Source organism: Triturus cristatus, chromosome 6 (assembly GCF_964204655.1).
Source record: "Triturus cristatus chromosome 6, aTriCri1.1, whole genome shotgun sequence".
NCBI lineage: Eukaryota > Metazoa > Chordata > Amphibia > Caudata > Salamandridae > Triturus > Triturus cristatus.
In genome coordinates, this window is record NC_140589.1 from 22,996,241 (window position 1) to 23,020,961 (window position 24,721).

Below are 24,721 nucleotides of genomic sequence, written 5' to 3' on the forward strand. Positions count from 1 at the left end.
CAGTGAGCTGGCTCTGGGTCCAGCCTTGCCCCCCACCCCTGCCCTGCTGCATCCAGGGGAGAACTTTGCTGGATTTGGTTGGAATCCTCCTTTAGGCGCTGGGAGCGCTTTATTTTCCCTCTCTAAGCGCCTGGGAGCGCTGGACTTGTCCTCAGCACTGAAAGTGCTTTCACTTTTGGCCGTAGCGCTAGGAGCGCTTTATTTCTGCTAGCCGGTGCCCACCCGGCGTTTGCCCCGTTTTTGCCGAGTCCGGAGTCTCCTGGCAGGAGCCCACCCTGCCAGGGACATTGCTGTAACTGTAAGCGGGTGCCCACCCCGCGGGATAGTGTTTTATTATCACGAGGGAGCCTACCCCTCTTGCTGCCAAAAGTTGGAATCACCGCCGCGGCCCGGGCTTACCGGAAGTCAGGCAGGCCGAGGGCGGGCCTCCGGGACAACCGGAACTTGAAATAGGAGGGCGGGAGCCTACCCCGCCTCCTACCGAAGCATCGCGGCTGCTCTGAGCCCCGGAGCAGGCAGGAGCCTACCCTGCGCCCCGGGGCACCCTGCCTGGAAGCGAAGCAGCGCTGGTCTATGCCCCTCGAGACCCAGGCGGGAGCCTACCCCGCGCTGGGCCGAACGTCGGACCAAGTCCCCGGTGCCCAGGAGAGTGGTGCCGGAGAAGGAGGAAGGCCCCGAGGAGGATCCTCACCGCACTGGAGAGTCCCGGTGAGTGGGGGCCGCATGGGGATAGAGCGCCTGAGCTCTAACGGGGCCCGCATTATTTTCCTTGAGCGCTGGTGCGCTCCAACGGGCCCACAGTGTGTCTAGAGCCCCGTGTGGCTCCAACGTGGTGGCAGTGTTTTGTCGAGCCCCGTGAGGCTCCCACGAGTGGTCGAGTACTTGTTTAGAGCCCCGAGGCTCCATCCATACGGGGGCATTTCCTGACCAGCGGAGCGGCCCCGGAAGGCAGCGGGCCGCTCCCACGTACACGGGCACATTGCTTGGTTCAGAGCCTGCGAGGCTCAGGGCGCCTTATTGTTCAGAGCCTGCGAGGCTCAGGGGGCATTTCTTGTTTAGAACCTGCGAGGCTCAGGGGGGCCACGAGTGTGTTCTCAGAGCCCAGCGAGGCTCCAACGGAGGCCATATTTGTTCTAAGGGCCCAGAGGTGCCCAGGCCTCAGCCCCTCCAGCTGCCCAGCACTTAGTGGGCAGCTGCCACGTTTAGGCCCCCCCCCTGACATTGGGACACAGGGCGTCCTTGCCCCTACAAGGCCAGTTGGCCTAGGGACTGCCACAGGTGGTGGCGAATGTGAGTTTTGGCGCCATTGTACCTGTTCTGCACCTCTGAATGTGTTTTTGCGTCATGTGCTTTGCTTTACACCTCTGAATGTTATGCATCATGTGTTTATGTGCTTAGACCCCTACAGGTATAGTGATACTTAGGTGGTTGTTTTCTCCCTAGTACAGGTGGTGCTAGTGAGGTCCTGATTCCCTGCGCAATACTGTCCTAAGGTGGTTAGGGTTGCGTAGGTGGTACTTTCTGGTTACCAGTAGTTACTGGTTGTGTGCTACATATGTTATTTTGTACTACAGTATTATTCCTATGTTCTAAGTGCTAATTCCTGGCAGTGGTCCATGTGGCCCTGTCCCCTGTATATATAATCCCTTGTAAATTCTGCCCGTGCCTGGTGGCACATTGTAGAGTGTGTGTTTTTATCTAATGTGTTGTGTATAATACAAAGGCTATTTTTATAGAATACCTTGTGTGGAGTTTCCTTTGTGGTGGGCCTTGGGTGTTGTTGCTGGGTGCGCGCGCAAACGCTTTACACATCGCCTCAGAGATAAGCCTGACTGCTCGTGCCAAACTACCAAGGGGGTGAGCAGGGGTTATCTTTGGCGTGTAACTCCCCAGCCCTGACTAGAGTGGTGGTTTCTGCCTGGCTTTGGCGCAAGCCTCAGCCAACCAGAAATCCCATTTCTAACACACACCGACCCCAACACCACCCTCAGAGGCACCCTCATCTACAGACCCCCCGGACCATGGCTGCAGTTCAGCGACTCCATCACCGACCTCGTTGGCACACACGCCCTCGCCTCCACGGACTACATCCTCCTCGGGGACCTGAACTTCCACCTCGAGAACGACGCCGCCAACTCCTCCACCCTGATCGACAACCTCGGCAACCCCGGACTCAGACAACTCGTCACAGCACCCACACACTCCGCCGGCCACACGCTTGACCCCATCTTCTCAGCGAGCAGACGTCTTCTTCGACCGCACCACCGAACTCCACTGGACCGACCACCGCTGCATCACCTTTACCTTCCGGAAACCCACCACACACCACCGCACCCAGCAGATGCCTCGCCGCAGTTGGGGCAAGATCACCGAGGACCAGCTAACAGCCACCCTTGCCCAGAGCCCACCCGCAGACCCAACTGACCCCGACACTGCAGCCCACAACCTCAAACAATGGGTCAACGACTGCGCCAACACCCTCGCCCTGCTCAAGAGACCCCCCAACACCCACACCAGCAGGAGAGCCAGCTGGTTCACCGAAGACCTCCAGGCCTCCAAGCAAACCTTCTGAAAACTAGAAAAAAACTGGACCTGCGAAAGAACACCGGAAAGCTACACAGCCCACAGGAACGCCACCCGCCGACACCACCAACTCATCAGATCCGCCAAAAGGACCGCCTTCAGAGACCGCATAGACAACAGCGCACACAACAGCAAAGAGCTCTTCAGCATCGTGAAGGAACTCTCCAACCCCAGCTCCAACACCCAACGACATCCCACCATCACAAGACCTGTGCGACTCGCTGGCCACCTTCTTCCATCGCAAGATCGCAGACATCCACGACCGCTCCGACACCGTCACCACCCCGGCAACAACCGACACCCCTGCTCCAACGACCACCACCCGCACCAACCGCCTGCTCGCCTGGACCAACACCAACGACGACGACACCATCAAGATCATGAACACCGTCCACTCCGGATCCCCGGAAGACCTATGCCCACACCACATTTTCAACAAAGCCAGCAGCACCATCGCACCCCACCTCCGGAAAACCATCAACATCTCCTTCGAGACAGCGACCTTCCCGGAGAGCTGGAAGCATGCAGAGATCAACGCCTTACTAAAGAAACCCAAGGCGGACCCCAAGAACTTCCGACCCATCTCCCTGCTCCCGTTCCCGGCGAAGGTCATCGAAAAGGCCGTCAACAAACAACTGACCAGCTTCCTCGAAGAGAACAACATCCTGGACCCATCCCAGTCAGGGTTCCGCAGCAACCACAGCACCGAAACCGCCCTCATAGCTGCCACTGACTACATCAGGATCATGCTTGACAATGGAGAAACTGTGGCCCTGATCCTCCTGGACCTGTCAGCCGCTTTCGACAGTCTGCCACCGCACACTAAGAGCACGCCTCCACGATGCCGGAATCCAAGAGAAGGCCCTGGACTGGACCACCTCCTTCCTCTCCGGGAGAACCCAGCACGTCCGCCACCCCCCCCCCCCCTTCCGCTCCGAAGCCACAGAGATCTGCGGCGTACCCTAAGGCTCATCTCTCAGCCCAACGTTGTTCAACGTCTACATGGCACCACTCGCCCACATCGCCCAACAGCACGACCGAAACATAATCTCCTATGCTGACGACACCCAGCTGATCCTCTCGCTCACCAAGGACCCCCACACCGCCAAAACCAACCTCCACGAAGGAATGAAGGATGGTGCTGACTGGATGAGGAACAGCCGACTGAAGCTGAACTCGGACAAGACGTATCTCCTCATCCTCTGCTCCACCCCCTCGGCTTGGGACGACTCCTGGTGGCCGACGGCACTAGGAGCACACCTACACGCACGAAACCTAGGGCTCATCCTCGACTCCACACTCTCATGACAAAGCAGGTCAACGCCGTCTCCTCCTCCTGCTTGAACACCCTCAGCATGCTTCGCAGGATCTTCAAGTGGATCCCCACCGAAGGTAGAAGGACAGTTACCCAGGGCCTCGTCAGCAGCAGACTGGACTACGGCAACGCACTCTACGCAGGAGCCCCGGCCAAACTCCTGGATGCGTTGGAGTCGTTTCAGAACACCTCCGCTCGACTGATCCTGGACACCCCCCGCCGCAGCCACATCACACCCCACCTGAAAGACCTGCACTGGCTCCCCATCAACAAGAGTATAACCTTCAAGCTCCTCACCCACACACACAAGGCATTCCACGACACCGGACCAGCGTACCTCAACAGACGACTCAGCCTCTACACGCCCGCCAGCTCCGCTCTGCAAACCATGCCCTTGCCACCATCCCCCGCATCCGAAGAGTGACCGCCGGCGGCAGATCATTCTCTCACCTCGCCGCCAAGACGTGGAACACCCTGCCCATCCGCCTACGGCAGACCGAAGACCTTCTAACCTTCAGAAGACTCCTCAAGACCTGGCTCTTCGAACAGTAGCAGCATCCCCCGCCCCCAGCGCCTTGAGACCCTTACGGGTATGTAGTGCGCTTTACAAATGCTATGATTGATTGATTGTTATCTCGCAGGCTGCGCAAAGGCATTCTAATAATCCGTCCACTCCTATTTCGATGCCTTTAGATAAGGAAGGAAGATGCCTCGATAATGTAGGGAAGAGATACTCCCTTATGTCATCAGTTACAGTCCGCGCAGCAAATTCCCTAGCTATATTAGCTCGCTGTGACCGACAGATGTTCTTGACCACATTCCTGAAGAAAAGAAGGCCGTGGCACAAAAGATTATACAAGAGGGCGAGCACACTTCTTCAGAGATTTATTGCGATCTAGACATCGCCTCGTGGGTTTAGGCAGCTAGCAGGGGCGGCGGTCCTAAGACTCCAGGGCTGGCTGAAGGCTACAACGTTTAGATCGAAGGTTCAAAAGAAAATACTTGATATGGCCTATGATGGTGAATCTCTATTTAAGAAACTTGTTGACGAAGTGCTGCGGGCGATAAAGACCGATACGGACACCGCCAGATCTTCTAGCACTTTGCAATATTGCATGTTTCCCTTTTGTGGTGCCAAAGGAAAAGGTTTCTCTACCTATAGAGGGGGATACCAACGACAACAGCAGTATCAGCCACAGTTTTAGTATAGGATAGACTATCAACAACCCTACCGCCAACCACTTTCTGCGGCCTACAGCAGGCAAACTACGAGACGTAAACAGGCTCCCCAGGGTTGCAACACTGGTCGCAGGCAGTGACCATGATCAGGCACAAGCTGCTCCTCCTTTCAGTCAGGTGGTTGGAGACATCATCAACTACCTCCCACAATGGCAGGAGATAACATTCGACAGATGGTTTATGTATTTGGTAGCATACCGACACACCCTGGAATTTGTGCAGAGACCGCCAGATAAGCCTCCAAAAGGAGCCCATTCACCTCGCCTTCACTTATTATGGAAAGGAGCTCTGATTATGTTAGAAAAAGAAGCAATAGAGCAAGTCCCTGCTCCACAGAAGAACAAAGGTTTCTACTCCCATTTCTTTCTTACTCAAAAGAATTCAGGGGAGTGGAGACCCATCTTAGATCTCAGAGCATTAAACAAGTTCTGTATGATTCCCCTTTCCGACATTCTCCATCTCTTGAACAGCTGAGATTTCATGACTTCCCTGGATTTGCAGGATGCTCATTTTCACATCCCTATACATCAGAAACATAGCAAGTATCTCAGTTTCGCCGTAGCCGGTGCCCATTTACAGTTCAGAGTCCTTCCTTTCGGGCTCAAATCTGCCCCGAGAATCTTTACAAAATGTTTTGCCCCAGTGGCAGCTACACTTCGCAAGCAGAGTCATCAGGTATTTCCCTACCTCGACTACTGGCTGCTGAAAGCTTCCACACAGCACCAAGCTTCCAAGACTACAGTGTCATGCCTGGCGTTATTTCAGAAGTTGTCTCACTGTCAACTATCAGAAGTCCTTCCACGTCCAGAGCCAACAAATAATTTTCTTAGGAGTTAACCTCAATACCATCAACAAAACATATCTGTCTCTGGACAACAGCAGTTGTCAAACCTGGCATTAGCAATCTCACGAAGAAAGTTTCAGTCCAGATGTTCAAATCAATCCTTTGCATGATGTCCTCTGCCATAAACCTAGTCTCACTGGGCCGACTAAAGATTAGGCCTCTGCAGGAGGAAATTCAGTTACAATGCGTCCAGTTGACCAGCTCATTCAACGACTTCATATATGTCACCTCTGGAATGCAAGAAACGTTGGCTTGGTGGTCCTAACTGCCTCATTTATCACAAAGTCTCACTTTTCTGACTTCAACACCAGGTTACATTATCACCACCAATGCCTCTCTAGAGGGCTGGGGAGGCCATTTACAGGACCTCTGGGTTCAAGGGAGGTAGTCTCAATCCCAGAAATTACTCCACATCAACACTTTTGGAGTTAAAAGCGATTCTTCTCACTCCAAGCATTCCTCCCACGTATAGCAGGAGCTTCTGTGATGTTTCGAACAGACAACACGACCAGCATGTTCTATATCAACAAACAAGGTTGCACAAAATCTCTCCCTCTTTCTCAATAAGCTCAAGCCCTTTGGAGATGGTTAGAGACGCACCAAATCACCCTGAAAGTAATGCATTTTCCAGGGATCAACAACGCGCCAGCAGACACGCTCAGGACAACCATGACAGTTGCCACAAATGGGAACCAGATGACCAAGTGCTATAGGGGATTTTTGCACATTGGGGCACACCAGTACTTGACCTTTTTGCAAGCAGCAAGAACAAAAAATGCAGACTTTATGCCAGTCAATACCCACTACTAGGGTCATGCGGAAATGCCCTTTCAATGAGATGGTCAGGGCTTTATGCCTACGGTTCTTTCCCCCTTGCATCCCGGGGATTGTCACCAAATTGAGGCTGGAAGGATGTCGCCTCATCCTCATAGCTCCCCGGTGGCACAGACCTCACTGGTTCACCAAACTTCTACTTTCCAAAGCCCATCCCATCCGGCTTCCCAAGAAACACAACCTTCTCACGAAGAACAGAGGTCAAATTCTCCACCCCAAGCCGGCATCTCTTCAATTGCATGCATGGCTCCTGAATACCATGAAAAGTGCAATCTAGCTATTTCTCAAGAATGTAGAGACATTCTGGCCAAAGCCAGAGCCGACTTCACAAAGAAGACCTACAAGCTGAAGTGGAAGAGTTTCTGCTTGTGTTGCAAAGCTTCCAATATTCATCCTTGAGAATCATCACCGGAACAGGTTCTTCCATACTTAATATCTCTAGCCCGGTCAGGCTTGGTGCATTCTTCAGTTAAGGTTCATCTTGCAGCAATATCTAGATTCATGTGTTCCTCTAGTTCGATTTCTCTTTGTTCATCCATAATAATCAAGCAATGTGGTTCTCTCCCAACTCATGAAATCGCCCTTTTAGCTGACCAACAGGGCAGATCTCAAGTTCTTTACTGGAAAGTTGCCCTCCTGCTGGCGCTCATGTCAACCAGAAGGGTTAGTGAGCTTCAGGCCTTCACTACTCAGGAACCTTTCCTCCAGTTTACTGAAGAGTATGTTATGCTTCGCACAAACCCTAAATTTATACCCAAGGAGCCATCACCGTTTCACGTAAATTAACCTATCATTTTCCGTACCATTTTTTCCATATCCAGAATCACCAGCTGAACAGTCTCTTCATACCTTGGACCTCAAGAGGTGTCTTAAATTCTATTTACAAAAAACTATGCAATTCAGAAAGTCTGATCAGCTGTTCATCTTGTATGGTCTCACTAATAAGGTGTCCGCTGTCACTGAAGCTACCATTGCCAGATGGATAACTGCTACAATTCAATTCTGTCATTGTAAGGCTGAGAAACCTCTCGCAGCCAAACTAAGAGCACAGTCTGCAAGGGCAGTTTCTACTTCTGCAGCCTGTTTGCTGGCGTTCCAATGGACAGAAATTGCAGAGCAGCAACAAGAAAGAATGCTCATACATTTACTCAACACTACTTCTTGGAATCAGCCCACAACAGTGATGCTGCTGTGGCACATGCAAACGTTTACACCACTTATTCCGCTGACTTGAGCCTTCGAAATTGTAAGTGATTTGTGTGAGAAAGTGGCTCTGTATATACTGTTCCTTAATAGGTACAGGGTGTACAGAGTCCACAGTCCCCCAGGGTTTGACAGAGGTTAAAGTTAGATATAACCTTACTCTCTAAAGTGGTAGATTGGTCGAGCAGTAAGGCAGTATCAGAGGACAGTGGTAAAGCATTTGTTGTACACACTCAGTCAGCAAATGGTCTCACACACTCAATAACTGAACTCTAGGCCAATGGTTTATATATAAAAAATATATGCCTTTTTTATTTTAGAACCAACACTTGGATTTAAAATATACTTTCTCAACAGGAGATGTTTCATATAAATACTTTTGCAATATGCAATAGACTTTAGTAAACAGTTACAAGTGGTTGCAGTAGGCAACTCTATTTTTAAACACAACAATACATTGAGCTCAATGGTAAATTCAAGTTATTTGCAACAGATTACTTTTTAGATTACTTTTGGAATTCCAGGACTGGATCCTAGATTCAGTCCTGGGTCAGTTCTCAGAATCAAGTGATGAAAGTCGACTTAAGTACTGTAATGATTTTTAAGTAATATTTAGCTAGTTTAAAAGTTGACACTTGGAAAATATTTCAGAGAAAACAGTCAATGATTCCCTATGGAAGAAAATTCAGGTTACAGGTACAGTATGTTCTCGTTACTTTTGTAATCCAGTACTGGGTGCCTAGACTCAGTACTGGGACCTTTATCCAAAACAGGTAAGTAATTACGTTTTCAGATATTATACGATTTTTGAAGAATATTTAAAGTTTGCAGGAATCGACACTTAGAAGAAATTTCACAGAAAAACAGTCAATGGTTTCCTACGGAAGAAAATTGAGTTAAGGGTAAGGACAGTTGTAGGTATTTTTCAGTCAGTGCTGGGCACCAAGATCCAGCACTGGGAGCTCACCTAAGAGCAGGTGAGTAAATTCGTTTTTGTCACTCGGCTGATTTTTGGTGAATATTCGAAGATTTGAAAAGTCCACACAGAAGAAATTTCAGGAAAAAGCCAGTCAATGTTACCCTATGAGGAAAATAGAGTTTGCGGTTTAAGGGTAAGTACTCGACTGGCAGAGTTGAGGTTCTGGTCACAGACTCAGGGGTCTCCCAGGGTCAGGTAGGTACAGTTGGTTCTCCCTCAGCGGCTCTAGGGCGGCCGGGGGCAGAGAGAGTTAGGCCCAATGTTATCCTATGAGGGATAGGGGGGCCTTGTTTGGTGGCTGCTGACTGGCAAGCCACGCGGCTGTGGGAGCTGGGCTCCGGGTCACTTACTCAGGGCAAGTGGGGAAGTAGGTAGGTGTAGAGTTTTCACTGCCAGGGCCATGCGGGCGGCTGGGTGCAGAGGGCTTTTGAGCCTTCGGGCGCTCAATGGATTTCAATGGGAAATCTCCGGTTTAGAAAAAGACTGCAAGCTCGGGGACGAGGACTCTTCAGGTGCCACCACCACTTCGAGAGGTAAGTTGGGTAGTTGGAGGATAGGTAGGTACCCCGGGATTGGGCACAGGGGGCCGTGGGGCGCCGCGTGCAGGGGTGCCTTTTGGTGTCGGGAAATCATACCCTCTGTTGATCGCGGTTGGGGGTGCACCTTGTTCTGAGGCTGCAGGCTTCTTCAGGAGTGTTGAGGGAGGTCCTTGGGTGCCGGACTCGGGGCCACAGTCGCCGTGGGGTCATCCTCAGGGTCTTTGTTCACTCCGGCGCTGGCCAGGCTCGGCTGGTGCAGAGTGTGCTGGGTTCGCGGTTCCGGGTTGCTGCCAGGGGTTAGAGATAGGTTTCGAGTAGAGCCTCTACTCATGGGAGTCCCAGGGGCTTAGAGCCGAAAGGTAGCCAGGTCCTCCGGGGTTGGTGAGGTTGCTAGCCACAAGAGATGCCGGGCTGGAGCAGGAGCAGGTTCGAGGGTCGACAGGCCGGTAGGGCTGGGGCCAAAGCAGTTTGTGCCTTCCTCTTTTCAGCAGCTGCAGGGCAGGTCTTCTTTCTTCTTGCTCTTCGTAGTTTTGAATCTGGAATCTGGGGAAGGAAGGTTCAGGGTACCCCTAAGTACTAGATTTAGGGGCGTTACAGGTAGGTGAATGGCAGGGACCAATGGGTCCCCGTCCTGGGATGGGTACACCCCCTATCCTGCCTCTCTCCTGTGGGAGGGGGGCAGTAGCCTAGTCCTGATAGGGTAGGGCTCCCCATCTTCAAGATGGCGAGAGCCCGGAGATGTGCTTCACCTCGCCTCCCCCACCTGAGGAGTGGGGTTGGCAGGCTGGCACATCCCCTGTCCTTATTTGGGGTTTCCGGCCAAAGCTTCCCGCCAGACTGGGGGGTTGCAGGGGCCCGGGGGAGCTCACAGAGGCGGCATGCCTTTGAAACTTCCCCCTGCCCATCCTGGGGAGGAGATTTAGCACCTCGCCCAGGATGTGCATTGTTGCAGGACCAGGAGAGCAGGGGCTCTCCTACCCAGGGGTCCAGCAACATGTCTGCTGGGTGGCAGCCTAGGCAGCCTCCGAGCAGACATTGATTTTTGTAGGTTAGGTTGAAGGGGGCACCTCTAAGATGCCCTCTGGGGTGCTGGGTACATTAAATCCCACACTGGCATCAGTGTGGGTTTAATGTGCTGAGAAGTTTGATACCAAACTACTCAGTCTTTAGTGTTGCCATTATTATCAGCACCATGTACTCTTAAATGGCAGCACTGCACTTACAGGGCTCAGGAATGGACCTGGGCACTGTAGGAGCACAGGGCTCCTGCGCCCACACCATTGGCATAAGGCACCCAGCTAGAGGGGTGACTGATGTATGCCATGGCAGTGTAGGTGATGGGCATGGAACACAGGGATGTGTGCCATGTCGACTTTGTTTTTGTCTTGCACCCAAACACTCAGCCTGCAAAGGCAGTGTGTGTGTGTAAGGGTACAGGGCCTCTAAGGGTGGCACAAGGAGTGCTGCAGCTCTTAGAGACCTTCCTTGGTCACAAAGCCCTGGGTACTTAGGGTACCATTTACCAGGGGCTGACATGTGGCCAGGGTTTGCCAATTTGGGTTTGGTTTGTTTTAGGGAAGGAACATAGGCCCTGGGCACCTGATTGGCAGGAGTCCAGGGCACACTCAGTCAAAGTACATTCAGCAATTCAGCAAAAAGTGGGGGCATACCATGCAAGAAAGATGGCACTTTCTCACAATTTGGCTCTATTTAAAATATTTAATAATTTACATTGTTGTATTCATATTTCACAAATTGATGTATAACATATAACACTGATGTCCACCATCCACAAGGGTATATTTACGTGAAAAATAATGTATATCTATACAGTTATGAACTGCTTGCTGTTCGGATTCAAGCATGTGAATCTATGAAAGATGCCCCAATATTGGATAAGAAAATGTTACTTACCTGTAACTACAAGTTCGAGGCATATGAGCTGTAGATCATATGCTTTAGAATAGATCGCCATCTAGTGTTGGGTCCGGATGTTTGCACTTTGTTTTTGTTCGGAGAAGTCTTTGCAGTCACGAGGTAGGTGACTCCTCCTTTTGGTTCGGATGTGTATTGCTGCGCTCCGGTTCGGTATCGTTCTCGAACCCCTTCGACGCGCAGTCCTCTACCCTCAACGGTATTGTCTTTCGATCGCGGTTTCCCATTTGACGCATATCGTTTTAACTAAGAAGACCTTCAATCGAGAACTTCGGGGCGGGCCATTGGGCCTACCCGTGCCGACCACGCCAGCAGTCGATGGAACGGACTCCGTTTAAGCTATGTCCCGGGTGTCGTGCTAAATTTCCGCCCACCGACTTGCACGAGGTTTGCAACCTCTGCTTATCCCCGGAACACGACGAAAAGGACTGTGAAGCGTGTTGATCCTTCCGATCGAAGAAGACCATTCGTGATCGTCTGGCTCGACGCCTCGAGATGCAATGCAGGAGCGGCTTCATACCGGACATCTTTGGCGCATATTCAGATTTCCATCGTCCAGCTACAGAAGCCGAGGACGAAGAACTGGTGTCCGAAGCCGACTCCAACATGGAAGAACTGAACATCACTCCGGGTCAACGTGCCATGAGTATAGATCCCCATGTGCCCACTCAATCAAAATCTAAGGCTCCGGTATCACCTTCGCCCTCAGGTTCAGATCCACACCAAGAAAAAGTTTCAGATGCCCCGTCTTCCAGCCCGGCTTTGAAACACAAACACAAGCCTTCCGGCTCGAGCCAGCCCCATTCCGGTGCCGAGGTACCAACACCCTCGGCACCGAAACTTAAGACTAACCACTTGACAGTCTCCACACCGCCGGCACCGAAGACACCGAAGGCCTCGGAGACGAAATCTTCCAAATCGAAAGATTCGGAGCCAAAATCCTCCAAACCTAAAGCTTCGGAGCTGAAATTCTCGACACCCGAAGACTCGGAGCCGAGATCGTCCACGGCAAAAAGTTCGGAGCCAAAACCAGCTAAAACCAAGCACTCGGATTCAAAACATTAGAATCCCAAAGACTCTCAGCCCAAATCTTCGACACCGAAATCAATTCCTAAAGAGAAAGATACTCCATCCAAGACTCAGTCCGAGGACCCAACTTTGGATCCAAACCAAAAGAGACAAAGTATTGACCTTAAAACCGGACACCTCCTGGCCACTCTTCCTAAAAAATGGAAGCTGGATATCTCAGAGGATTTCCCTATACCTCTGAAAAAAAGGAAATAGGAAATAGGTACTAACTCTAACTCTTCTCCCCCTTACATACCTCCCTCTCCTCCTCCTAACCCAAATTTCATCATTACACTAATCAAATTCGCCACCACCTCCACTATCACCTTACACACAGGATGAACATGAGGGGGGTGGGGATGGGGATGAAGAGCACAATATACCACAGGACACTGATCTCTGGGAGAATTATAATAAGGAACCAGATCTGGAAAACAACACTGACCTGTATCCCTCCAGACCCTCCCCACCTGACGACAACATTGGCTGTGTTCAGCTTATCAACAGGTCTGCTCAATATCACGGGGTAGAGCTTCATTCAGACCCTCTAGAAGAGGATTTCCTTGTTGAGACACTAACACACTCGCAAAGGTCTACTAATACTTCACCAATGCTCAAGGGCATGTTAAAAGACACGGATGAGGTATTCAAAGACCCTGTTAGATCTAGAATACATCACACCTAGAGTAGATAAAAGTTGCCTTTAGACTTTCTTGTGGTATCTAACGCCCACAAGAGAGCTAACTCTCAAACCACAGGCGACGCCCCTCCTCCTGATATGAAGCCTAAACTCATTGATGCTCAGGTAAGAGAGTGGCTTCGCAGGCGGCTATCTATTGGCGTATTGCCAATGCTCAGGCTCTGTTATCACGCTATGATGGGGCTCACTACGATGAGTTGGAAAAACTCATGCAACATTTGCCAGATGAGTATAAAACCAAAGCGAACGACCTCATTCAAGAAGGGAAGCTCATTACCAACACTTCCATCAAATGTGCACTAGATGCGGTAGACACAGCATCTCGTGCCATCTACACTAGCATACTATTGCGCAGACACGCTTGGCTTAGAATCTCTGGATTCCAGCAGGAGGTACAGTCCCCCATACTTAATCAGCCTTTTGATAAGGAGCATCTTTTCGGGACAGCTGTCGATACTTCCCTAGAAAAGATGAAGAATGACACGGAAACTGCAAAGTCCATGGGGGCCTTACAATTACCTTCTAACAGGGGTTCCTTTTGCCGCTCCTTTTATAGGGGTGGCTCAAAAACAGCGTCCACAGAGAATCCCTCCTCCTCTTATAAGGGTAACAGCCAATCTACCTCCTCCAGAGGTTATTATCGATAAGGCTAGAGAGGAAATAATAAGGAAAGAGGCAGAGGTAACTCCACCTGCACTTCCAACAAACAGTGACTTCCCTCCACTACCCCCCGATCATTCCACTCCTGTCGGGGGACATCGCTCACAGTTCCTACCTGTCAGGAACTCAATCACCTCAGACAAGTGGGTAATACAAATTATCCAGTATGGTTACTGCCTGCAACTTACCTGCACTTCCCCAACTATTCTCCCAAGAGAACGTGCAATGTCACCAGAACATCTCACCTCCAGCCGTCCAACACGCAAGCATACCTAGGAGCCACAATAAGCACTTGGAGAGCTCTAGCATACCCCAGCTCATTCAGGATATGCAACATGCAAAATCTGATATCACAATTTCAGCCTCAACACTCACTACCAGCCAGAGTGTTCATGCAGTTGATCGGCATGATGGCTTCTTGCATTTTAATCGTTCCTTACACAAGACTCCTAATGCGTCCTCTACAGGAATGGTTAGCACATCAGTGGAATCAGGCTCAAGGTCAGTTAACAGATCTAGTGTTGGTGGACGGCCGCACCCATCGCTTTCTGCAGTGGTGGAATACACAAAACCTTTCCAAGGGTTGGCCATTCCGCGACCCGGTTCCACAGATAGTGCTAACAGCAGACGCGTCGCTCACTGGTTGGTGAGCTGATCTTCAAAAACATACCATTCAGGGCATGTGGACCCTACAGTAACGACAACTTCATATAAACCATCTGGAGCTACTAGCAATTTTTCTAGCATTGAAAGCTTTTCAACTGCATCTAGTAGGCAAATCTGTCCTTGTTCGTACAGACATGACAGCAATGTACTAAATACAAAAACAGGGAGTGGCACTCTCTACAGCTTTCAGAACTAGCTCAAAGCATATTGAGATGGGACATACCTCAAAACATATATCCCCTTTCAGAACACCTCCCAGGAGTAAACAACCAGATTGCAGATCTGCTCAGTCGTCAAAGACAACAGATCCATGAATGGGAACTACTTCCTCAAGTTCTCCTTCCATTCTTCCAGTTGTGGGGCTACCCAGAAATAGATCTCTTCGCCACACACCTCAATGCAAAATGCCCAAGCTTCGGATCCAGGTATCCTCACCCATTGTCCAAAGGCAATGCGCTATGGATGAATTGGTCAGGAAAATTTCCTTACGCTTTTCCACCTCTCCCGCTAATTCCATTACTGGTTCGGAAGCCACAACATCATTCCCTGACAATGATCCTAGTTGCTCCCACATGGGCTCGACAACCATGGTTCACAACCCTGTTGGAACTATCAGTAGTTCCTCACCAAAAACTACACCTCTTCCCCAAGCTTCTCACTCAGCACCATGGAGAGACAAGACATCCAGATCCCAGTCAACTCAATCTTGCGATCTGGCACCTGAAATCATAGAGTTTGGCTAACTTAATCTCCCGCCAGACTGCTTGAACGTCATTAGAGTGGCTAGATGCCCTAACACTAGAGCACGCTATGCAGCAAAGTGGAAACGATTTGTAATTTACTGTACAAACAATAACATCAATCCACTAGATGCTTCCACACAAACATCATTTGCTATCTGCTACACCTAGAGTGTTCTAACTTAGCATATACATCTATACGCTTACACCTTGCTGCAATAGCGGCGTATCTACAAAACAGACAACACTTGTCTTTGTTTCGAGTGCCTGCTATCAAAGCCTTCATGGAAGGACTCAAAAGAATCATTCCTCCTAGACTTCCACCCTCTCCAGTGTGGAATCTTAATATAGTCCTTATAAGACTCATGGGTCCACCTTTTAAGCTATTGCACAAATGTGAACTACAATTTCTCACCTGGAAGGTAGCCTTCCTTATAGCCATCACAGCTCTTAGGAGAGTAGGTGAGCTCCAGGCACTAACTATACTACCATTTTTACAAATTCACCAAAATAAAGTGGTTCTTAGGACAAACCCCAATTTTTTTTTACCTAACGTCGTTTCTGCATTTCATCTCAACCAGTCTGCTGAGTTACCTGTTTTTTTCCCCCTCAACCAGACTCAGTACCAGAACGTGCTCTTCACACATTGGATGTAAAAAGAGCCATTCTCTATTACATTGAAAGAACCAAATCTTTTAGGAAAACTAAACAACTCGCTGTTGCTTTTTCACCACCGCATAAAGGCAATCCCATATCAAAATCAGGTATTGTACGGTGGGTAGTTAAGTGCGTTCAAATATGCTACATTAAAGCTAAGTGCACATTAACAACCCCCCCAGGGCGCACTCTACACGCAAACTAGGGGCTTCCATGGCATTCTTAGGGACTTATCCTTAGATGTCATCTGCAAGGCTGCAACATGGTCTACACCACACACATTCACAAAGCACAATTGTGTAGATGTGTTAGCAAAACAACAAGCTATTGTGGACCAGGCAGTTTTAAAACACTATTTCAAACCACTGCAACAAATACAGGTTAGCCACAGCTTGGGAGATAACTGCTGTATAGTCTATGCTAAAGCATATGAGCTATAGCTCATATGCCTCGAACGGAAAATGCTACTTACCCAGTATGCATCTGTTCTTGGCATATAGAGCTGTAGAACCATGTGCGCCATCCCGCCTCCCCGGGTACTTTTATCTGTTGCAGTATTGTCTTACTTAGATACACTATACATGGCCATCCCTTTACTACCTTTACTAACTCCAGCATCACCCTAACGGTAAAACAATCTGTGTATGGAGTCTATGCCCATGCGCACTATCACCGAAAGGAGCAGTCACCTACCTTCTTGACTGCACAGACTTCTTCAAACAAAATCAAAGTGCAAACATCTGACCCTACTCTAGCTGGTGAAATATGCTAAAGCATATGATTCTACAGCTCTATATGCCAAGAACAGATGCATACTGGGTAAGTAGCATTTTCCTTATCCAGTATTGGTATCTTTCATAGATTCACATGCGACCCACCCTCCTCACCATAGAGGCTCCCCTCATAGTTTGGGATGTTTTATTCCCACTTGTGCTTGAAAATCGGAGGGATTCAGCCTCTGTCTGGAGTGTTCTAGAGGGTGCTGTCGTCTGATTGGCAATACGTCAAGTTTGGTCCCTTTAAAAAAAAAAAAAGAAAAGTCCTAGATAGGTTATAAGAGTGTATTATAATGCCATTATGGCCTAATGTACAAGTGTTCCTGCTTACTATGGTACCATGGGACTCCCACGTCGACGCAAGGAATAATTCAAGCATGTGAACCAATACTGGAGGTAAGTAACTTATTTTCATCTACGGTCATGTCTAGTTCTGTATTTGACTATTACACCTAGCTTTTAGCAATGGTGATGTTTGCTTTCTGATTATGAACCCCCTCCTTTCTGCAGGTCAGAACATGTATGGCTTGGAGCACTCAAAGCCCCGGAGGTTGCAGTGGACGTGGCTGGGACACGCAGAGCTGCAGTATGCTGGATGGACACTCCATACCTCTACCCTGCAGATGTACATTTTGCTGCACTTCAATCACCAAGAGGTAGGCTAAGCATCAGAGGTGCTCTATTGAGTTACATGGGCCTAATCACATCAGCTGGTAGTGATAGGAACCCATTGGAAATCGGGGGGCATGGGAATGAAAGTTGAGGGAGGGGGCTTATATGTACTGTAATTTGAGAGTAACTTGGTGAGAAGTCGTATGAACCATTGGCTGTAAACTCTGCACGCTTTTGGAAAGTGGTTTATATTGTACATGATTTCGTAGGGGCTTCATCATTGCCATCCGTACGTCTTCTATCCACTTCTCTGAATTGCCTCTGTATGAGGAATATAGTGCCTCCTTGTGAAGTATGAAGGTGTACCCGAGGCCAGAGATACAGGGGCAGCGCTCGCTCCCTTGCACAAATACATCCTCTGCTTACTTCGCCACGAGATCCCTATTTTACTCCAACCAGAGCAGACTGAGGTCTACTCTATGTACTGTTCCATAGTGCAATTAAGGGTGCATTTTTGTGGCTGTAAGCACTCTGCTTTCTGTTGTATGTCACACCTTTCTTCTTTCTGACACACATTTTTCAGTATTAAGAACAATTTAGGACCAAATAGCTACAAGCTCTAGTAAAAATGGGGTGGTTGTGGGAACTTTTTCCAGAGTCCTGGAGCAATCTGGGTTTAATGCTCTCAGTTTCCACCACCACCTCATACTGCTATGCGAGCACTCCCTCTCCCCACCCATTTCTCCAGACAACCCTGCTCCCTATACACCTCAGAGGCTCACCACGTTCATACTGAGAAGTGTAGGGGGATACTTTCGACGCTCTTCCGCAGGGAGATCCCAGGAACACCCATGATGCTGACCCAACAGTGAACACATATGCCAACCAGTACCTTGCCCGTCCCTTCCCGATGACTTCACGTCCTACCAAAACGTATTGGTAGGGCTGCCTCCTTCCACAAGGTGAATCTCCTCACTGAGCCTTTAGAGGAGGACTTCCTTTTCGAGACCCTGTCCTCCACCCACCGCTCAGCTCAGAACCTCTCCATGCTTAAAGGCATTCTTCATCATGCCCCGGACTTCTTTCACTAGCCCGTCTGTGCCAGTCTCATTACACCTAGGTTGGATTAAAAAATCCAAAGTTTTTCCTACTAAGCTTCTTGACATTCGTAGCCAGCTTCCACTTGACTCTCTAGTGGTCACTCCCGTATGTAAAAGTGCTAAAATTCAGACTACTGGTGATGCCCCACCACCAGATAAAGTAAACGAATAGAGGCTTCAGGTAAGAGGGTAGCTGCGCAAATGCCCAACCTATGGCCGATTGCCAATTCCATTGGGCTACTCTCTAGAAATGCCCATTGAGATGAAATGAAGGGGCTCCTCCAACATCTCCCAGAGGAGCACAGGAAAAGGGGTTATGAGATTATCTCTGAAGGAAAGCAGATGTCCAACACCACCATCTGCTGCGCACTAGATGGCACGGACACTGTTGCAAGGGGGGTCAACTCCAGTGCCGTCCTGCACAGTCATGCCTGGCTCCATAGCTCTGGCTTCAAGCCCCAAGTCCTGCAAAAATGCTCAACCTGCCCTTCAATGGCCAGCAACTGTTCGGACAGCAGGTTGACCAGATGTTGGAAAAAATAAAGAAATATACGGAGACTGTGATGGGCGCCCTTTAAGCGCCTACTCCTCACAACACTTTCTGCTGCACGTCTTATGTCCTACCACGGAGGCTCAAAGACCGCCCCGAACCCTCCACGCCCCAATATATCCGGCTTCAAGCAGAAAGTCCTGCAAAATTGCTCAACCTGCCCTTTGATGGGCAAAATCTGTTCGGACACCAGGTTTACCAGATGTTGGAAAAAATTAAGATACAGAGACTGCAGTGGGTTCCTGTAGGAACCTGGGGTCACCAGGCCCTATAGGCGGTAGCGTGGCGCGAGCCGGTCGGGCAACCAGAGGGCTATGTGTTAAGCAACCATACACCACACGCTTCTCATGGACTAGAGTCACACACAATAAGGGACGCCACACCGTTTAAATTATGCAAATACTTCAAGTTTATCCAAGTATAGCTGGTCAGATGCAGTTCAGGAAATAACAAGGTAATACATGAATCATAATACCATTGTGACATTACATTCGACACTCTGGGTGATATCTATGCAGTGCCTAACCTTGTTCTAGCGCCGTGCGCGCTTACGTAAAGTCTTTCCCTGAACCGGCCGTCTAACTAAGCGTAATACTTGAAAGGGGACACTTTGGGTTCACTAACATGGCGCCTGTAGAACTGAGCGCTCCTCGTGATCAAGGGCCCCTAGTACTGTGAAGCAAGGCATATAAACATAGCGCTACGCGCAATCAGTTGCATGTGGATACGTTTGCGTAGAACATTTAATGCATCGCGTGACTCGTAATCAGTCGCATGTCATTACCTTTGAGCAGAGCATATAACACAGTGCGCTACTCGCATTCCTGGGCATGTAACTACTTTCGAGCAGAGCATATAACACCGTGCGCTACTCGCATTCCTGGGCATGTAACTACTTTCGAGCAGAGCATATAACACCATGCGCTACTCTCATTCCTTGGCATGTAATTACTTTCGAGCAGAACATGTGCGCTACTCGCATTCCTTGGCATGTAATTACTTTCGAGCAGAGCATATAACACAATGCGCTACTCGCATTCCTTGGCATGTAATTACTTTCGAGCAGAGCATATAACACATGGGGTTACTCGCCGTCCCGGTCTCTCCGGCTGAGGAAGCAGAGCCGGTGGCGTGAAGCACCACACGAGAGTAATGTTAGTCAGTACTTTGAACGGCTTCCAGCGGGGAAGATTACTGGACTTGAGGAGCGAGTCCCTATGCTCCGGTGCAGTTCACAGAGCACCGCGCTCAGTAACACCGGAGGGGGGACACGGACAGGATCCCTCGGCGGGGTCTCTCTGTTGCGCAGGCAGGGGAGGGGATTCCCACGGAGGGGACAACCCGGGCCAAGTGCGGTGTGGTTTCCAGACCAGCAGGGGGCGCACCAGGGGGGATCTCTGCCTCCGGGCTTACCTCCGTCTCGGCGTCAGCAGGCGTCCGTCCTCACGACGTTGGGGGAACTCGGCCCCGACCTTGCGCTTCTCCTCACACGGCTGCGACGGCAGCGACGGGGCCCCGGACTTCGCCTGGGCCTCGCGACACAGCAGGGCACTCCTCCAGGCCGCGGCGGTGAGCGCGCTGGCTTCGTCGTCGCAGGGGGGGGGGGCTCAAATTAAGGATGGGGATATGGTGCTCAGCGGAGCACGCTGCCGGGGGTCCCAGACCAGGGCAGGGAGCGCGGGGGTCACAGCGCTAGTACCTGGTCGATCCCCGGTGGCTTGGCAATCGGCTTAGTATTTTGTTCACTAGGGTAGCTTGGACACGCAGTCTCAGCTCTGGCATTCAAGGCTTACAGCTCGCTCTTGTCATGCAGTCTCAGTTCTTAAAGTTAGGTTTCAGTTCTCAGTTGACAGATGAAGTCTTTTGGCGCAGATGTATCTGGCGCCCTTAAGGGGTTCTGTTACAGGGGTAGGGATGGAGAGGGCGACTAGGTCCTTCCTAGTCAGGCTGGCAGAGAGTCTCTGGGTCCTCCTACTACTGGGCAAGATCAGTGGGATTCACAGGGCACCTCACTCACTTAAGAGGCAGTACCTAAATCCTGTCACTCTCAGAGGCATAAGTCCCTGGCTAGGCCCTACCGCCTACACTCCTGGTGGATTCTTCCAGCTCTGCTTCACCCCAATGGCCAACTCACCACAAAAGCTTCCCTCCCACTCTTAAGTAGCCCTAGGTCAGGTGACCTCTGGCCAAGGCGGCAAAAGTAAAACCCCACCTCCCTTCTAGAAGGTTCCAGCTTCTTCCAGGAGCTTCCCCACTCTAACTATGGGACAAAAAGGCGGGCTGGTATCGCAACATTGTTGTGGGTCCCAGCCAGCTCCTGGCAGCTAGGGTGCTACTATGAAAAACGACCACCCTGCAGTAGCAGGGGTCTGTGGCAGCCATCTTGGGAGAAGGGAGCACCTGCACCTTAACACTGCCTGGCAATGAAAAGGCGCCCGGAGACCTAGTCCAACATAAAAATGAGGGTGGAAAAAATGAGGCACGATACAAAAATAGAAGGGGAGACCACCCTAGGGCTGACAGGTCCAACAGTTCCCTTCAAGCGCCTATCCCATGCAGCTCTTTGCACCGCATGTCCTACGATAAAAACTCCCCACCCTCAATCCCCCCTGCCAACCAGGTCTCCAGTGCCAGTGTTCTTTCCCTAAAACTAGACAACTGGTCACTTGATCACCAAATGACCAGGCCTTTAGCACCTTTGTAAGTCCCTAGTAAGTGGTACCTCTGTTACCTTACATCATAGGTACTAAAGATGGCCCCTAAGAGCTGTAGCATATCTTGGGTCACTCTAAATGACCCACCACCAAACTCATACAGACTGCCACTGCAGGCTGCGTGATAAGGTGCACCAAAAAGTGAAAACAACATATAGAACACGCTTGCGTACCATGTTCCCTAACACTCCATGTAATATTTGTAAGTCACCCCTACAGCTAGCCTTACAGCCCTAAAGTAGGGTGCATTATATAACATGCGAGGACCTGTCTGCATGAGCAGATATGCCCCTGTGCTGGCCAGTTCAATTACTGACCGTACAAGTGAACAGGGAAGCCATCTTGCGGTATGTACTGGGCACTGGTCGAAGCTAGTTCCCCCAGGTCCATAATGGCTTCACTGAAACCACCTTGTTTTAATAAACCCACATTGATTCCAATGATGGATTTATCAATATTGCAGCCAGAGGGTACCTTAGAGGTACCCCCTGGACCCTGCAAGATTTCTAGTGTGCTGGCTGATTGGTCCAGTCCAGCCTGCCACCACAGACGAGTGTCTGGCCCTCTAGGAGGTGAGAGCTCTGCTCTCAGAGGACAGAAAGAATACCTGCTCTGAGGAGGAGTGTAATCACCTCCTCCCCAGGATGGCTGGTAAATAAGCAGATCAAGGCAGGAGGCTTCAAAGGCCTCTGCTGCCTTTGATATGAGACCGAAGGCTTCCTCGGGCAGGGGAAATGCCACCCCCTGCCCTGGGCCCCTCTCGCACCACGATAGGCGTGAAAATAAGCTATGCAGGAGGCGGGTTTCACTGCCAGGCTGGACAAACCTCTAGGGTGACCAAGCCTGAAATGAACACAAATTTAGAAACCCCGCCATCTTGTGTGCTGCGGAATTAGGAACTCTGGGACAGGGTGATGCCCGCTCCCCAAAGGAAGTGGTCATCTAGGGGGTGTAGTGACCCCAGGGTTAAGTAGCCCATTGGCTGTGACCCCTCACACCCCTTAATACTAAAATGAGTATTTAGGGGGCCCCTGATAGCAGAACAACAGATTTCACCAGACACAAAAGGAGTGGACAAAGAAGACTGCTGACCCGAGGAGCAAGACTGACTTGGCCCCAAACCGACCAGCCTGGCTGCATCACCTGACCCTCGTGGACCAACTGACTCGTCTTGCTGCTGTACGAACTCCAAGAAACCCGAAGGGCTGCCTGTGATTTGTCAATTGCCAAAGAAACTGCCCTGGAGTAGAGGAGCTACTCCCATGCAGCCACCAAAGACGCAGGACCCTTTTCAACGGGACTACTGACGCAGCAGCTGCCCAGGAAGAGGTAGCAGTGCTCCTCCTGGTCAGATCTGTCCTCCCTCAGATGTGGGGACGCCAGGACCAACCAGAACTGCACAACACCAATACCTGGGGTACTGGACCCCTTGCAGCAACCAAGGCTTGTTGTGACCAGACCGGACACCAGTACCGAGGAGAATCAACCCTCACGTCGAGGGACTTCAGGGACAGTGAGCTCCACATTGTGAGTAGCCTAGCTGTCCTGTTTGCCCCTCTGCAGCAGAAACCACGACAAGGAGCGAGTCCTTGAACGCCGCCATCTGACGCCTCAAAGGACCTATGCACCCGCTCTCCACAGCCCATGTCCAAGAGAGGTGACTGTGCCAACGTGGTCCCCAGACCCACAGGAGCTAAACTCACCCTTGGGTTTGCTCAGTGTGGACTTCTAATCGCAGTCTGCAGCCTCTTTCTGAAGGCTCCCTCCAACCGCAAGAGACTCTAGCACCAAGTCCAATGCCAAAAGACACCACTGCACCCAAGCCCCACAGCCCGAGGAGAAGTGGACCAATAGAGTTCCTACGTGCCAGAGGTTCTCAAGGGTTGAGCTCCCCTGTGGTTTCCCCCGAACCAGTCCCAGCTTGCAGCTCTTTCTGACTGGCGCGTCCCATGTGGAGTGAATGGAACACCCGACGCTGTAACACACCTCTGCACCTGGATGCCCCAGAGCCTCCCAAGGTGATCTGTTGGTGTGGCCTTGGGCCTTACCCCATATTCACCTTAAGTCCTGGAAAACAGTCCTGTAAGTTGGTGTTAAGTGTCCGAATGCACTACATGTTTATCCCCTATAGGATAACATTACCGCACACAAAAATTGCACAAAGTGTCAACTTTAGAAAACTGAAAAAATTCATAACTCGAAAAGCACTTATCTGATTCTGATGATCTTGGTATCTAAATTCATATAATAGTATGTGTTTTATTTTTATTAATTGGTGACTGATTTTTTGGAGTATGTGCTTTGTGTGTGCAATAAATGATTAGCACTACCCTCGGAAATAGCTAACTTCTTGCCCACTCTACTACAATAGTGAGCATTTGGAGTTTCATTTGTGCCTCTGTAATTCCTTTGGGGTTTGCCTGGAGTCTTGGCACAGTGTACCTCTTTTTTGGTCCACTATATAGAGTCCGCTTCCTACATTTCCGCAGTTGGGGATTCCCAGAGATAGACCCCTTCGCAATGGCAGAAAATGCCAAATGCCCAAACTTTGCCTTCAGGTACCCACACCCGTAGTCCAGGGGCAAGTCACTATCTACGAGTTAATTAGGGATATTTTCTTAGGCTTTTCCTCCTCTCCCATTACTTCTGTTTGTGGATCAGAGGTTTCTGCAGACGTCTCACACTCTGATCCTAGTGGCTCCCACCTGCACATCGCAACGATGGTTCACAACCCTCCTCGAAATCTCAGTGGTTCCGCACAAGGGGCTCCCCAACAGGTTGGACCTCCCCATGCAAAACCATGGAGAAATCAGGCACCCAGACCCCATGTCGCCAGACCTTGTGATCTGGCTCTTGAAGTCCTAGACCTTTTTTGCCTTAATCTTCACCCCGAATGCGAGAGCATTCTTAAAGAACCACGCAGGCCTACTACTCGTGCCTGTTACGCTACCAAGCGGAAGAGGTTTGTCTACTATTTTCATTCAAAACACATTGAACCCTTAGCAGT

The 24,721-nt window shown here is 50.3% G+C and overlaps 1 protein-coding gene across 1 annotated transcript in view; it reads left to right on the forward strand.

The window, feature by feature from the left end:
• The window catches only part of CUL9 (cullin 9), a 751,325-nt gene that overhangs the window by 484,249 nt on the left and 242,355 nt on the right, over positions 1 to 24,721 (forward strand). The window contains exon 28 of the mRNA XM_085610160.1: positions 17,249 to 17,394. Within this exon, the coding sequence (XP_085466286.1) occupies positions 17,249 to 17,394 (146 nt within the window). The remainder of the gene's footprint in view (positions 1 to 17,248; positions 17,395 to 24,721) is intronic.